This window comes from Mustelus asterias, chromosome 4, assembly GCF_964213995.1.
Source record: "Mustelus asterias chromosome 4, sMusAst1.hap1.1, whole genome shotgun sequence".
NCBI classification, from domain to species: Eukaryota; Metazoa; Chordata; class Chondrichthyes; order Carcharhiniformes; family Triakidae; genus Mustelus; species Mustelus asterias.
The window spans coordinates 2,480,804-2,496,079 of NC_135804.1; the positions used below are offsets into that span (position 1 = coordinate 2,480,804).

General features: G+C 44.6%; 1 protein-coding gene across 2 annotated transcripts in view; it reads right to left on the reverse strand.

The window, feature by feature from the left end:
* Positions 1 to 15,276, reverse strand: part of LOC144492463 (transcription initiation factor TFIID subunit 4) — a 310,284-nt gene that overhangs the window by 203,613 nt on the left and 91,395 nt on the right. For both annotated transcript variants that reach the window (XM_078210514.1, XM_078210515.1), the window contains exon 10: positions 7,545 to 7,653. In XM_078210514.1, coding sequence (XP_078066640.1) covers positions 7,545 to 7,653 — 109 coding nt within the window. The remainder of the gene's footprint in view (positions 1 to 7,544; positions 7,654 to 15,276) is intronic.

The window sequence follows — 15,276 nt, forward strand, 5'->3', positions numbered from 1 at the left end:
TGGTCAGGGCTGGGAAATAAATGCACCAGGTGATAAGATCCAAATGAGGAAAATGATTGATGCGCATTGAGGCATTAAGGGTGAAATCACCTCAATGATAAGAGAGGATATAACAAGTGGGCAGGGAATGGAGATTTCACAGGTAGAATTAAGAAACAGAAAAGAAGTTAAAGGACAGTGGGAATTGTGTTTATGTCCCCTGGTAGTAGCTGTAAATTAGACAAGCATGTAGCAAAATCAGAGTAATGGCGGTCACTTCAGCCTTCACATGGAAGCAGGCAGGCAGGTCTTCTTAAAATTCATTAATGGGATGTGGGCTCCACCGACTCAGCAACATTTATAGCCGAATGGCTTTCAAGAATGGTGACAGTGAGCTGCCATCTTGAACTGCTGCATTCCATGTGGTGTAGGTACACTCACAGTGCTGTTAGGGAGAGGGTTCCAGGATTTTGACTCAACAAGTGAAGGAACAATGATATCTTTCCAAGTCAGGATGATGAGTGACTTGGAAGGGCAAGCTCAGGTTCTGGTGTTCCAATGTGTCTGCTGCTCTTGTGCTTCCAGATGGTAGTGGTCGTGGGTTTGGAACGTGCCGCCCAAGGAGCCCCACTAAGTTCTTACAGTGCATCTTGTCAATGGCACAAAGTGCTGCTACTGTGCATCGGTGGTGCAAGTGCATGTTTGTGGATGGGTGTCAATCAAGCTGGCTGCTTTGCCTTGGATGGTGTTGTAATCTTTGAGCATTGTTGGAGCTGGGCACTCATCCAGGCAAGTGGAGAGTATTCCATCACACTCCTGACTTGTGGTGGTGGCAAGACTTTGGCGAGTCAGAAAGCGAGTTACTCGCCACAGGATTTCTAGCCTCTGATCTGCTTTGGTAACCACAGCATTCAGTTTCTGGTCAATCGTCCTGCACATTGGGAGTGGGGTATTCAGTGATGGTAATGCCATTGAATGTCATGCAACGATGGTTAGATTCTCTCTCACTGGAGATCATCATTGCCTGGAGCTTGTGTGGTGAGAACGTTACTTGTCACTTGTCAGGTCTTGCTGCATTTGGACATGGACTGCTTCAGTATCTGAGGAGTCATGAATGGTGCTGAACATTTATGCAATCATCAATGAACATACCCACTTCTGACCTTACGATGGAAGGAAGGCCATTGATGAAGCAGCTGAAGTTGATTCCCATTGCCTCCAGTTTTGCTGGGGCTCCTTGATGCCACCCTCGGTCAAATGTTGTCTTAATGTCAAGGGCAGTCATTCTTATCTCACCTCTGGAGTTCAGCTCTTTTGTCCATGTTTGAACCAAGGTTGTAATGAGGTCAGGAGCTGAGTGACCCTGGCGGGACCCAAACTGAGCGTCACTGAGCAGGTTATTGCTGAGCAGGTGCTGCTTCATAGCACTGTTGATAAGCGCTTCCATCACTTCACTGAGGATCGAGAGTAGACTGATGGGCTGGTAATTGGCCGGGTTGGTTTTGTCCTGCTTTTTGGGTATAGGACATACCTGGACAATTTTCTACATTACTGGGTAGGTGCCAGTGAAGCAGCTGTACTGAAACAGCTTAGCTAGGGGTGCAGAAAGTTCTGGAGCACAAGTCTTCAATATGAATGCCAGAATATTGTCAGAGCCCATGTGCCCTGTCTGAAAGGTAATGGATTTCTTAAGTGCTACTGAGAATGTTTTCTGCAATATGTCCTGCAATATTGAAAGGGAGAAATGTGAGACAGCAACTAAGATGCCCTCATAAGAACAGGATATGGCGCTCGACTCATCGATCGACAGTTCCGACGCGCCACAGCGAAAAACCGCACCGACCTCCTCAGAAGACAAACACGGGACACGGTGGACAGAGTACCCTTCGTCGTCCAGTACTTCCCCGGAGCGGAGAAACTACGGCATCTCCTCCGGAGCCTTCAACATGTCATTGATGAAGACGAACATCTCGCCAAGGCCATCCCCACACCCCTACTTCTTGCCTTCAAACAACCGCACAACTTCAAACAGACCATTGTCCGCAGCAAACTACCCAGCCTTCAGGAGAACAGTGACCACGACGCCATACAACCCTGCCACAGCAACCTCTGCAAGACGTGCCGGATCATCGACACGGATGTCATCATCTCACGTGAGAACACCATCCACCAGGTACACTGTACATACTCTTGCAACTCGGCCAACGTTGTCTACCTGATACGCTGCAGGAAAGGATGTCCCGAGGCATGGTACATTGGGGAAACCATGCAGACGCTACGACAACGGATGAATGAACACCTCTCGACAATCACCAGGCAAGACTGTTCTCTTCCTGTGGGGGAGCACTTCAGCGGTCACGGGCATTCGGCCTCTGATCTTCGGGTAAGCGTTCTCCAAGGCGGCCTTCACGACACACGACAGCGCAGAGTCGCTGAGCAGAAACTGATAGTCAAGTTCCGCACACATGAGGACGGCCTAAACCGGGATCTTGGGTTCATGTCACACTATCGGTAACCCCCACAGCTTATCTGGACCTGCAGAATCTCACTGGCTGTCCTGTCTGGAGACAATACACATTTCTTTAACCTGTGCCTAATGCTCCCTCCACTCACATTGTCTGTATCTTTAAGACTTGATTAGCTGTAGAGATTCGCATTCTAATCAGTATTCTGTAACTTGATTTTGTGTCTCTGTATGCCCTGTTTGTGAGCAGATGTCCACTCCATCTGAGGAAGGAGCAGGGCTCCGAAAGCTAATGGCATTTGCTACCAAATAAACCTGTTGAACTTTAACCTGGTGTTGTTAAAACTTTTACTGTGTTTACCTCAGTCCAACGCCGGCATCTCCACATCAAAACATGCAAAGAGCAGTAAATGATGACAAAGCAGATAGCAAAACTATGAAAAGAGAGTATGAAAGAGATTTGCAAGGAATATCAAAATCAACCAAAAACGTTTGCAATGACATGAGGAAAACATATGGTCAGGATCAATGTGTCCCCATTTAAATTGATAACCATGGTCTCTATGGAAATAAGGTGGGCATGTTGAGTAATGACTTTGCATCAGTATTTAAGAGTACAGGAAGAGATCAGCATACCAGGGAAAGAAACTATTGCTGATTCAGGGTCTGAGATTCAACAAATTTAACTAAGAGAAAATCACTGGCACTTTTTTGCTTATTTTGATAGGATGTGGGCATTGCTGGCTAGGCCAGCAGTCATTGCCCACCCCTAATTGCCCTGAGATGGTGGTGGTGAGGCATCTTCTTGAATCGTTGCAGTCCGTGTTGTGTAGGTACACCCACAGTGCTGTTAGGGAGGGAGTCCCAGAATTTTGACCCAGTGACAGTGGAAGAACAGCATTATAGTTTCATGTCTAGGTGGCGTGTGATTTAGAGGGGTATTTGCAGGTGGTGGTGTTGATATGTGTCTGCTGCCCTTGTCCTTCTTGGGGGTAAAGGTCACGAGTTTAGAAGGTGCTGTTGAAGGATCTGAAGAACAACAAATTCCCAGGAAAGTAATAAAAGCAAAATACTGAAGATCTGAGATAGAAACAATCTGCTGGAAAAACTCAGCAGGGCTGGCAGAGAGAAAACAGAATTAACGTTTCAAGTACAGTATGACTTTCTGGTGCTTAAGAATTCCGAAAAATATTAACTGTTTCCCTCCACAGATGCGGCCAAACCTACTGCGTTTTTCCAGCAGTTTCTCAGCATTAGATGGCTTCCATCCCACAATTCTAAAGGAAGGACACATACCCTCACGATAACATCCCAAATTTCTCACAATTTGGGAAGCATCCTTGATATTGGAAAATTGCACACCACTCCAAAGTTTAAGAAAGCTGATAAAGGAAAACCAAGGAATTATAGACAAGTTAACGTTACATCTGTTGCTGTCAATTTTACTGTTTTGTAAAGAATGTAACATGCCCTGCAAATCTGATCAAATATAGAGGTGTCAAAGTAGTGGACAAGGCAACATCTATATGGGTGTTACTTTATGAATTGACAGAATACATTTGACAAAGTCTCTCATGAGAGACTGCGAGATAAAGTTGAAGGTCATGAAAATTGCAATTTACTTGGTGAGGGAATAGGCTGAGAGGAAGGAGACTATGTGACTCATGGTATCCTGCAGAGATCTGTTCCCAAGACTCTGCAGATACTCAAGTAGTCTGTGTCCACATGCAGCAAGACCTGGACAATATTCAGAGTTGTGCACACAGATGGCAAGTAATATTTGTGCCAGATAATGACCATCCCCAACAAGAGAGAATCCAACCGTCTCCCTTTAACATTCAATAGCATTGACCATCACTGAATCCCCCACTATCAACATCCTGGAGGTTACCATTGGCCAGAAAGTGAACTGGTCCAGCCATATAAATACTGTGGCTACAAGAGTAGGTCAGAGGCTTAGAATGCTGCGGTAACTAACCTCCAAAAACCCCAAAATCTGTCCACCATCTACAAGGCACAAGTCAGGAGTGTAATGGAATATTCTCTACTCGCCTGGATGGGTGCAGCTCCAACAACACTCAAGAAGCTCAACACCATCCAGGACAAAGCAGTCTGCTTAATTGGCGTCCTATCCACCAAAATAAACATTAAATTCCCCACTGTCCATAACATACACTGCAGCAACTCACCAAGGCTTCTTAAACAGCGCCTTCCAAACCCAAGACCTGTACCACCTTGAAGGACAAGGGCAGCAGGTGCATCAGAACATTCCAAACTGCAAGTTCTCCTCCAAGTCACGTTGTTCAATGTGACTGGGTCAAAATCCTGGAACTTCCTCACCAACAGCACGGTGTTGTTTCCTGCAACACATGGACTGTACGTGGTTCAAGGCAGCTCACCACAACCTTCTCAAGGGGAATTAGGGACAGGCAGTAAATGTCGGCCTCGTCAGAGGAGCTCACATCCCATGAATGAATTTTTTTTTAAAAGATGCATGCTGGGCATCAAATATTCACTGTATTCAATAGCGACCTGAATGGAGAGATAGAATTTGATTTGATTTATTGTCACATGTATTGGTACACAGTGAAAAGTATTGTTTCTTGCACGCTATACAGATGAAGCGTACCATTCATAGAGTACATGGGGAGAAGGAAAGGAGAGAGTGCAAAATGTAGTGTTACAGTCATAGCTAGGGTGTAAAGATTAACTTAAATATAAAGTAGGTCCATTCAAAAGTCTGATGGCAGCAGGGAAAAAGTTAGTTGGTATGTGATCTCATACTTTTGTATCTTTTTCCCGACGGAAGAAGATGGAAGAGAGTATGTCCGGGGTGCATGATGTACTTGATTATGCTAGCTGCTTTTCCGAAGCTGCCGTAAGCGTAGACGGAGTCAATGGATGGGAGGCCGGTTTGCGTGATGGACTAGGCTACTTTCACAACCGTTTGCAGTTTTGTGCAGTCTTGGTCAGAGCAGGAGACATACCAAGCTGTGATACAACCAGAAAGAATGCTTTCTCTGGGGCATCTGTTAAAGTTGGTGAGAGTCATAGCTGACATCGCTGACAGCAGATGGTGGAATTTGAATTCAGAAAATAATATCTGGAATTAAGAATCTACAGATGACTATGAAACCATTGTCGATTGTCAGAAAACCCATCTGGGTCACTAATGTCCTTTAGGGAAGGAAATTTGCTGTCCTTACCTGGTCTGGCCTACATGTGACTCCAGAGCCACAGCAATGTGGTTGACTCTAAAATGCCCTTGGGGATGGGCAAGAAATGCTGGCCCAGCCTGTGCCACCCATGTCCCATGAATGAATAAGAAAATCATGTTTAACCAATGTATTTGGAAGAAGCAACAGGTGCTGTAGATAAAGGGGAACCAGTGAATGTCTTGTATTTAGATTTTCAGAAGACATTTGATAAGGTGCCGCATCAAAGATTATTGCAGAAAATAAAGTCTGTGAAATCCTGTGGGTCTATTCTCTTAGCAATTGTCTTGAATCTCAATTTTGTCTACTTCAAACAAAATGTCATTGGTCCCTAACTGGATTTTTGCACAAACCTGGGTGTGTGGTCCAGAGTTTTACTCTGTATCTAACCTCGTGCTGTCCCTGACTTGGCACGGTTTGATGGGACAGCAGAGAGGGAGCTTTACTCTGCCTCCTCTTCTAACCCCTTGCTTTTTTTTAGATCTTTTGTCTCACTAACCAGCTGAAAATCAGATAGCAGTCTGTCCTTTGGGATCTGATGCTGGTCTCCAGCAGCACAAGGTGATGGGCGGAAAAAAGAAGCAGAATGGGAGATTCTCCTTCTAACACCAAGTTCTTTGCCTGTAACACATTAACTTTTCTCATCAATTGAGCTGAAAGGGTCGAGCCATGGTGCTGGGGAGAAAAAAAATGGGCAGAGGCACAAGTCCGATTTCTACCTCTCTGAGGTTAACACACCTCCCAGTTTGGGACCCTTTTGTAAATAAAAATGGGGGTCTGTGCAATTTTTCCCCACCCTGTTGACAGTCGTCACAGGGTCAAAACTCCATGCATTACAACCTGCACTGATGCAATGTAACAGAGCAATCTGTAGGGACTGGGGGAAAAAATTACCAATACCTTTGTAGCAATATAACATTAAGGACAACTTAATAACAAAAACATTAATGGCTTTGGGTTTTTTGCCGAATTTCCCCACTGCTGCAGCAGCCTATTCGCCCTGAAGCCACTCACAAATTCTACACACATGCTGCGAACGGCCAGGACCAGTCAGCGTTCAGAGGATTAATACAGGTTACTGGCTCAATGCCTTCAGGCCCAACTCACAGACGCTGTTTTGGCTCTAGGAGAGGTTAAAGGTTCAAATGCAAATTATGTCCAGACTGTGTTTCTTTGTCAGAAACATTCGGACTGCAGCAGGTTTATTGCCCTCTCCCCCCCTCCCCACCAAATTAAAACCTTTCAATTATTTCAAAATTTACAATGGCACTTTCTATTCCATTCATCTTCAATGTAGGAAATATTGAAAACTTGAGCACAGCTGTGAAAAAACAGCAGAAGCAAAGCATCCAGCTCACAAAGTTACACTTGTGACAGATTAATTACCAAACTTAAAGATTTATCGATTTATCAGTCAAGGCCTGAAGCACATTTCCCCAATTGAGGACATTAATACCAAGTAAGCTCCTTCAGGTTAATCTATTCCTTGCATGAACTTGCGATAATTGAACAGTTGCTGAGCAAGCTCACCACCGGATGCTGCCCTCTTGTGTGCAACTACGAGGCCTCGCTTCCAGCCTCATTCTTAGAAACATAGAAAAACTACAGCACAAAACAGGCCCTTCGGCCCCACAAGTTGTGCCGAACATATCCCTACCTTTTAGGCCTACCTATAACCCTCCATCCTATTAAGTCCCATGTACTCATCCAGGAGTCTCTTAAAAGACCCTATTGAGTTTGCCTCCACCACCACTGACGGCAGCCGATTCCACTCGCCCACCACCCTCTGTGTGAAAAACTTCCCCCTAACATTTCCCCTGTATCTACCCCCCAGCACCTTAAACCTGTGTCCTCTTTACCTAATAAAAAATCACAGCCTTTTTTACCTGAAAGAGCCACCTCCAGGGTCATTGAGCTTGTTTTTCTGATTGGCGGAGACCTGGAGCAAGGATCCAGAAAGACTTTTGCTTCCTTGCAGCAATGATGCCTTCCCCACTAAGGAAAGAAAGCAAGATGTGTGTTGGTGAAGCACCTTATCACAACACTCTAACATCATAAAGTTCGTGAAGACAATAGAATTGCATCAGCTGTTGGCCATTGTGAAGGGAAACATGTTGACACATGGCCTGATCTGGTAAACAGCAACAGCCAAACAGTTATCTTGCATCCATTTTCCCTCGGAACCAAAATGCATTTTGGCGAAGATCAAGCGTTGGATCCAGCCCAAGGCAGGGTGCAACGCCTTACCTTGTCAACTTGGATTTTGTTTGTCTCTCTTGTGGGGACCATGAATTGAATTCAATTTGAAATTGGATTTTGGAGCAAGCAAGGAGCTGGAATTAGGTTTGGCCGATCCACTCTGCTCATTGGCTTTGTAACTTTAAGAATGGAGTAAAAATTAAATACTGCGACAGGGCAGAGGGTTGCATAGAATATTGGCTGGAGTGGGGGTGGGGGCAGGGAAAATGTTGAACACTGTGGGGAGGGAGGAAACATTAGCCATTGGGAATATTGGCTGCGGTAGGGATGTGGTTGGAGCAGAATGTGTAGGCTGGTGCGGTTCGGAGAAAGTGGGCGGTCATTCACCAGAATATTGGAAAGTGCGTCTGCTCTTCTTCTAATATGCCACGGGACCTTTAATATCAATCTAAAACTCTGGATCAGACAGATGCAGCACTTCTGCAGAATTGCACTGGAGGGTCTGCTTCGATTCAGTGCTAATTTGAGGTTTGAACCCACAACGCTATGATCTTGAGATGAAAGTACCACAACTGATGAATTGCATCCAACTACAAACAGTCTCGAATATTGTAACCCACAAAATGTCTCTCATTTCTTTGAGATATCTCCTGACAACATTCATTTCATTTTTACTTTCCGAGCGCTGTCCATGACATCTATCTTTGCTTCCTCAAAGTTGGGTTGCCAACCGTAGAACCAAGGAGCAGGAGGAGGCCATTCGGCCCTTTCAGCCTGCCCTGCCATTCAATATTATCATGGCTGATCCTCCATCTCAATGCCACATTCCTGCTTTCTCCCCATACCCCATGATGCCATTAAAATCCAAAATATCATCCATCTCTTTCTTGAATACATTCAGTGACTTGGCCTCCACAGCCTTCTGTGGTAGAGAATTCCACAGGTTCACTAGCCTTCGAATGAAGCAAGCTTTCCTCATCTCAGTCCTAAATGATCCACCCCATATCCTGGGACTGAATCCCCTGGTTCTAGATTCCCCAACCAGGGAAACCATCCTCCCTGCATCTAGCCTATCTAGCTCTGTTAGAATTTTATACATTTTAATCAGATTTCCTCTCACCCTTCTAAATTCCAATGAATATGGGCCCAGTCGAACCAATCTCTGCTTGTAGGACAGTCCCATCAACCCCACCATCAGCCTAGTGAACCTCCGCTGCACTCCCTCTGTAGCATGTATATCCTTTCCTGGATAGGGAGATCAAAACTGCATGCATAAACAGGTGTGGTCACACCAAGGCTCTGTATAACTGCAGTAAGACATCCCTACTTCTGAACACAAGTACTCATGCAATGAAGGCCAACATACCATTTGCCTTCCTAATTGATATCTACACCTGCCTCTCCACTTTCATTGAACATAGAACATAGAACATTACAGCGCAGAACAGGCCCTTCGGCCCACGATGTTGCACCGACCAGTTAAAAAAAAACTGTGACCCTCCAACCTAAACCAATTTCTTTTCGTCCATGAACCTATCTACGGATCTCTTAAACGCCCCCAAACTAGGCGCATTTACTACTGATGCTGGCAGGGCATTCCAATCCCTCACCACCCTCTGGGTAAAGAACCTACCCCTGACATCGGTTCTATAACTACCCCCCCTCAATTTAAAGCCATGCCCCCTCGTGCTGGATTTCTCCATCAGAGGAAAAAGGCTATCACTATCCACCCTATCTAAACCTCTAATCATCTTATATGTTTCAATAAGATCCCCTCTTAGCCGCCGCCTTTCCAGCGAAAACAATCCCAAATCCCTCAGCCTCTCCTCATAGGATCTCCCCTCCATACCAGGCAACATCCTGGTAAACCTCCTCTGCACCCTCTCCAAAGCCTCCACATCCTTCCTGTAATGTGGGGACCAGAACTGCACACAGTACTCCAAGTGCGGCCGCACCAGAGTTGTGTACAGTTGCAACATAACGCTACGACTCCTAAATTCAATCCCCCTACCAATAAACGCCAAGACACCATATGCCTTCTTAACAACCTTATCTACTTGATTCCCAACTTTCAGGGATCTATGCACACATACACCTAGATCCCTCTGCTCCTCCACACTATTCAAAGTCCTCCCGTTAGCCCTATACTCAACACATCTGTTATTCCTACCAAAGTGAATTACCTCACACTTCTCCGCATTAAACTCCATCCGCCACCTCTCGGCCCAACTTTGCAACCTGTCTAAGTCTTCCTGCAAACTACGACACCCTTCCTCACTGTCTACCACACCACCGACTTTGGTGTCATCAGCAAATTTGCTAATCCACCCAACTATACCCTCATCCAGATCATTAATAAATATTACAAACAGCAGTGGCCCCAAAACAGATCCCTGAGGTACACCACTTGTAACCGCACTCCATGATGAATATTTACTATCAACTACCACCCTCTGTTTCCTATCCGCTAGCCAATTCCTGATCCAATTTCCTAGATCACCCCCAATCCCATACATCTGCATTTTCTGCAGAAGCCTACCATGGTGAACCTTATCAAACGCCTTACTAAAATCCATATATACCACGTCCACTGCCTTGCCCCCATCCACCTCCTTGGTCACTTTCTCAAAAAACTCAATAAGGTTAGTAAGGCACGACCTACCTGCCACAAAACCATGCTGACTATCACCTATCAATTCATTACTCTCCAAATAACTATAAATCCTATCCCTTATAATTTTTTCCAACATCTTGCCGACAACAGAAGTGAGACTCACCGGTCTATAATTCCCGGGGAAGTCTCTGTTCCCCTTCTTAAACAATGGGACAACATTCGCTAACCTCCAATCTTCTGGTACTATACCAGAGGCCAACGACGACCTGAAGATCAGAGCCAGAGGCTCTGCAATCACTTCTCTTGCCTCCCAGAGAATCCTTGACTGATACAAGGACACCCAGATCCCTTTGTATATCCACACTTCCCAATCTATCACCATTTAAATAATACTCTTCCTTTCTCTTTCTCACACCAGGGTGTAGAACTTCACATTTAGCTGTGTTGTACTACATCTGCCATGTGTTTACCCACAACTTGTCTCAAAAGCCTCCTTACGTCCTCCTCATAATTACACCCGGTTTTGTGTCGTCAGCAAACTTGGAAATGTTACATTTACTTCCCTCTTCCAGGTCATTTATACATATTGTGAACAGCTGATCCATGCGGTACCCCGCTAGTCACTGCCTGCCACTCAGAAAAAGACCCATTTATTCCCACTCTCTGCTTCCTGTCTGTCAACCAATTCTCGATCCATGTCAATACAGCCCCTATCCCATGTGCTTTAATTTTGCCCACTAACTTCTCAGGAGGGACTGATCAATCAGATGATTCCCTCAGGAGGGAATTATCAAAAATCTTCTGAAAGTCCAAACACACCACATCCACTGGTTCTCCCTTGTCTAGTCTACTAGTTACATCCTCAATACCTCAGTAGAATTGAGCTTGATTTGCCTTTCATAACCCATGCTGGCTTTGTCCAGTCCCGTTAATGCTTTCCAAATGTTCTGTTATCACTCTCTTACAATAGACTCTAGCATCTTCCCCATTACTGATATCAGGCTAACTGCTCTGTCATTCTCCCTTTTTTTCTCTCCCCACCTTTTTAAATAGTGGGGTTACATCTGCCATCCTACAATCTGTAGGAACTGCTCCAGAGTCTATAGAATTTTGGAACATGACCACCAGTGCGCCTAATATTCCCAGGGCCATTTCATTTCATAGTCTGGGATGTAGATTATCAGGCCCTGGTGATTTGTCAGCCTTTAATTCCATTAATTTCCCCAGCACCATTTCCTTACTAATACTGATTTCCGTTAAACCAAACATAATGGGGAACTTCTGTCTCTCACTTTCTTAACTTTTCCTTCTTGCAGCACGCAAGCTGTAGGGGATCACAAGAACAGATTGAAACTCTCAGACTTCACATGTTGCAATACTAGCAGAAAACACTAGTTCTTAAGAAATTATGCTCATGTTCTGAAATCAGGAACAAACAATCTATTCCAGTGTGGTGAAGATTATCTGACAGCAGTTTTCTATTTTAATTACAGGCCTTAAAATTGATTCATAAATTTTCCAGAAATAATGACAGTAGCTTCCTCCCCCAGGCCTGCTGTGTACAGCTCCCAGGTTACTTCCGAGATTCAGACTCTGCCCAGTGTTGCATTTAAAGGTTCCAAAAGGGGGAGGAGAACCTGGGACAATGAGTTTGGTCTGTCCCAAGTGATCTCAAGCATATATTATATACATATATTACATATAAATACGGTGCAAGCACAAGACCAACAGCCCAGAGGTTTGTATTACATTGACTGACAAGTCTGTCTAATTGGCACCACTTGGAGTCTCACTGTGGAACCTGGCTGTAAGGATGAATATCGAGTGCACAGTTGGATCTAATGGTACTGGCACAAATCCTTCTAACGAGCGTACCATATCTCCTAACTAAAGAGGCTGCGTACATTGCATTTACAAGACATGACAGCTGTGCTGGAAGAATGACTGGGACAACACCTGTACACATATTTTCCCTGCTCTCTTCTCTCACAATTCAGTCTCACCATCTGCGAACACGGTCTTATTAGAAGTTATGGCTAGACTGCATTTGCAGCACAGGCACACGCCATTCAACCTAAAATATCCATGCCAATGCTTATATGCCACACGAGTCTCCTCCCAACTTACTGTCACCCTGTCAACATATTTCTTTGATTCTTTTCTCCCTCTTGTGTTTATCTAGCATCCCTTAAATGCAATTATTGTCTGGAAACAAGTTCCACATTCTCGCGACTCCCTGGATAGAGATTTCTCTTGAATTCCTTCTGAATTTATGAGTGAGTATCTTATGAGTGAGTATGAGTGGCGTTCCTCAGGGATCAGTGCTGGGACCTTTGCTGTTTGTAATATATATAAATGATTTGGAGGAAAATGTAACTGGATTGATTAGCAAGTTTGCGGATGACACAAAGGTTGGTGGATTTGCGGATAGCGATGAGGAACATCAGAGGGTACAGCAGCATATAGATCGGTTGGAGATTTGGGCGGAAAGATGGCAGATGGAGTTTAATCCGGACAAATGTGAGGTAATGCATTTTCGAAGGTTTAATACAGATAGGAAATATACAGTAAATGGCAGAACCCTTAAGAGTATTGATAGGCAAAGGGATCTGGGTGTACAGGTACACAGGTCACCGAAAGTGGCAATGCAGGTGGAGAAGGTAGTCAAGAAGGCATACGGCATGCTTGCCTTCATCGGCCGGGGCATTGAGTTAAAAAATTGGCAAGTCATGTTGCAGCTTTTTTGAACCTTAGTTAGGCCGCACTTGGAATATAGTGTTCAATTCTGGTCGCCACACTAGCAGAAGAATGTGGAGGCTTTGGAGAGGGTACAGAAAAGATTTACCAGGATGTTGCCTGGTATGGAAGGCATTAGCTATGAGGAGAGGTTGGAGAAACTAGGTTTGTTCTCACTGGAGAGACAGAGGTTGAGCGGAGACCTGATAGAAGTCTACAAGATTACAAGAGGCCTGGACAGAGTGGATAGTCAGAAGCTTTTTCCCAGGGTAGAAGAGTCAATTACTAGGGGGCATAGGTTTAAGGTGCGAGAGGCAAGGTTTAAAAGAGATGTACGAGGCAGATTTTTTACACAGAGAGTGGTGGGTGCCTGGAACCCGTTACCGGGGGAGGTAGTGGAAGCGGATACGGTAGTGATTTTTAAGGGCGTCTTGACAAGTATATGAATGAGATGGGAATAGAGGGATATGGTCCACGGAAGGGTAGGGGGTTTTAGTTAAGTCGGACAGCATGGTCGGTGCAGGCTTGGAGGGCCGAAGGGCCTGTCCCTGTGCTGTAATTTTCTTTGTTCTTTGTTCTTATAAGTATGGCCCCTACTCCAGGTTTCCCCTGCAATTAAAATATCTTTTCTATGTCTATCAAGTGTGAGATATTGCACTTTGGGAGGACAAACCAAAGTAGAACATACAGGGTAAATGGTAGGACTCTGAAGAGTGCAGTTGAACAGAGGGATCTGGGAATACAGGTACAAAATTCCCTAAAAGTGACGTCACAGGTGGATAGGGTCGTAAAGAGTGCCTTTGATACATTGGCCTTTATAAATCGGAGTATCGAGTATAAAAGTTGGAGTGTTATGGTAAGGTTATATAAGGCATTGGTGAGGCCGAATTTAGAGTGTTGTGTACAGTTTTGGTCACCTAGTTACAGGAAGGATATAAATAAGGTTGAAAGAGTGCAGAGAAGGTTCACAAGGATGTTGCTGGGACTTGAGAAGCCGAGTTACAGAGAGAGGTTGAATAGGTTGGGACTTTATTCCCTGGAGCATAGAAGAATGAGGGGAGATTTGATAGAGGTGTATAAGATTTTGATGGGTATAGATAGAGTGAATGCAAGCAGGCTTTTTCCACTGAGGCTAGGGGAGAAAAAAACCAGAGGGCATGGGTTAAGGGTGAAAGGAGAAAAGTTTAAAGGGAATATTAGGGGGGGCTTCTTCACGCAGAGAGTGGTGGGAGTGTGAAATGAGCTGCCGGATAAAGTGGTAAATGCGGGCTCACTGTTAACATTCAAGAAAAATGTGGACGGGTTCATGGATGAGAGGGGTGTGGAGGGATATGGTCCAAGTGCAGGTCAGTGGGACTAGGCAAAAAATGGTTCGGCACAGACAAGAAGGGCCAAAAGGCCTGTTTCTGAGCTGTAATTTTCTATGGTTCTATCCATAAAGAGTAAGATGAAGCAGGAAAAGAGGGATGTGAAATCTATCAAGTTAATAAGTGAGAAGAGGCAGTGAAAAAAGAAATGAACAAAAATAACAGTATGAGAAAGACTGGCAACTAATAAAGGGGAATTTAAGAGTCTTCGATAGTATAAGGGAAGAGGGCTGGGGCCAACTAGGGATCAAATAGAGACATTTATGCAGAGGATATGGCTGAGGAATGAAATAAATACTTTGAATCTGTCTTTACTAAGTAAAAGCACGATACTGCGGATGCTGGAATATGAAACAAAAACAGAAAATGCTGCAAAATCTCAGCAGGACTGATAGCATCTGTGGAGAGAGAATAGAACCAATGCTTCGAATCTGGATGATTCTTCATCACAGCTCACTTTAATTTGATTTGATCTGATTTGATTTATTGTTGTCACATGTATTAACATACAGTGAAAAGTATTGTTTCTTGCGCACTATACAAAGCATACCGTTCATAGAGAAGGAAAGGAGAGAGTGCAGAATGTAGTGTGACAGACATAGCTAGGGTGTAGAGAAAGATCAACTTAATATGAGGTAGGTCCATTGGCAACAGAGAAGAAGCTGTTCTTGAGTTGGTTGGTATGTGACCTCAGACTTTTGT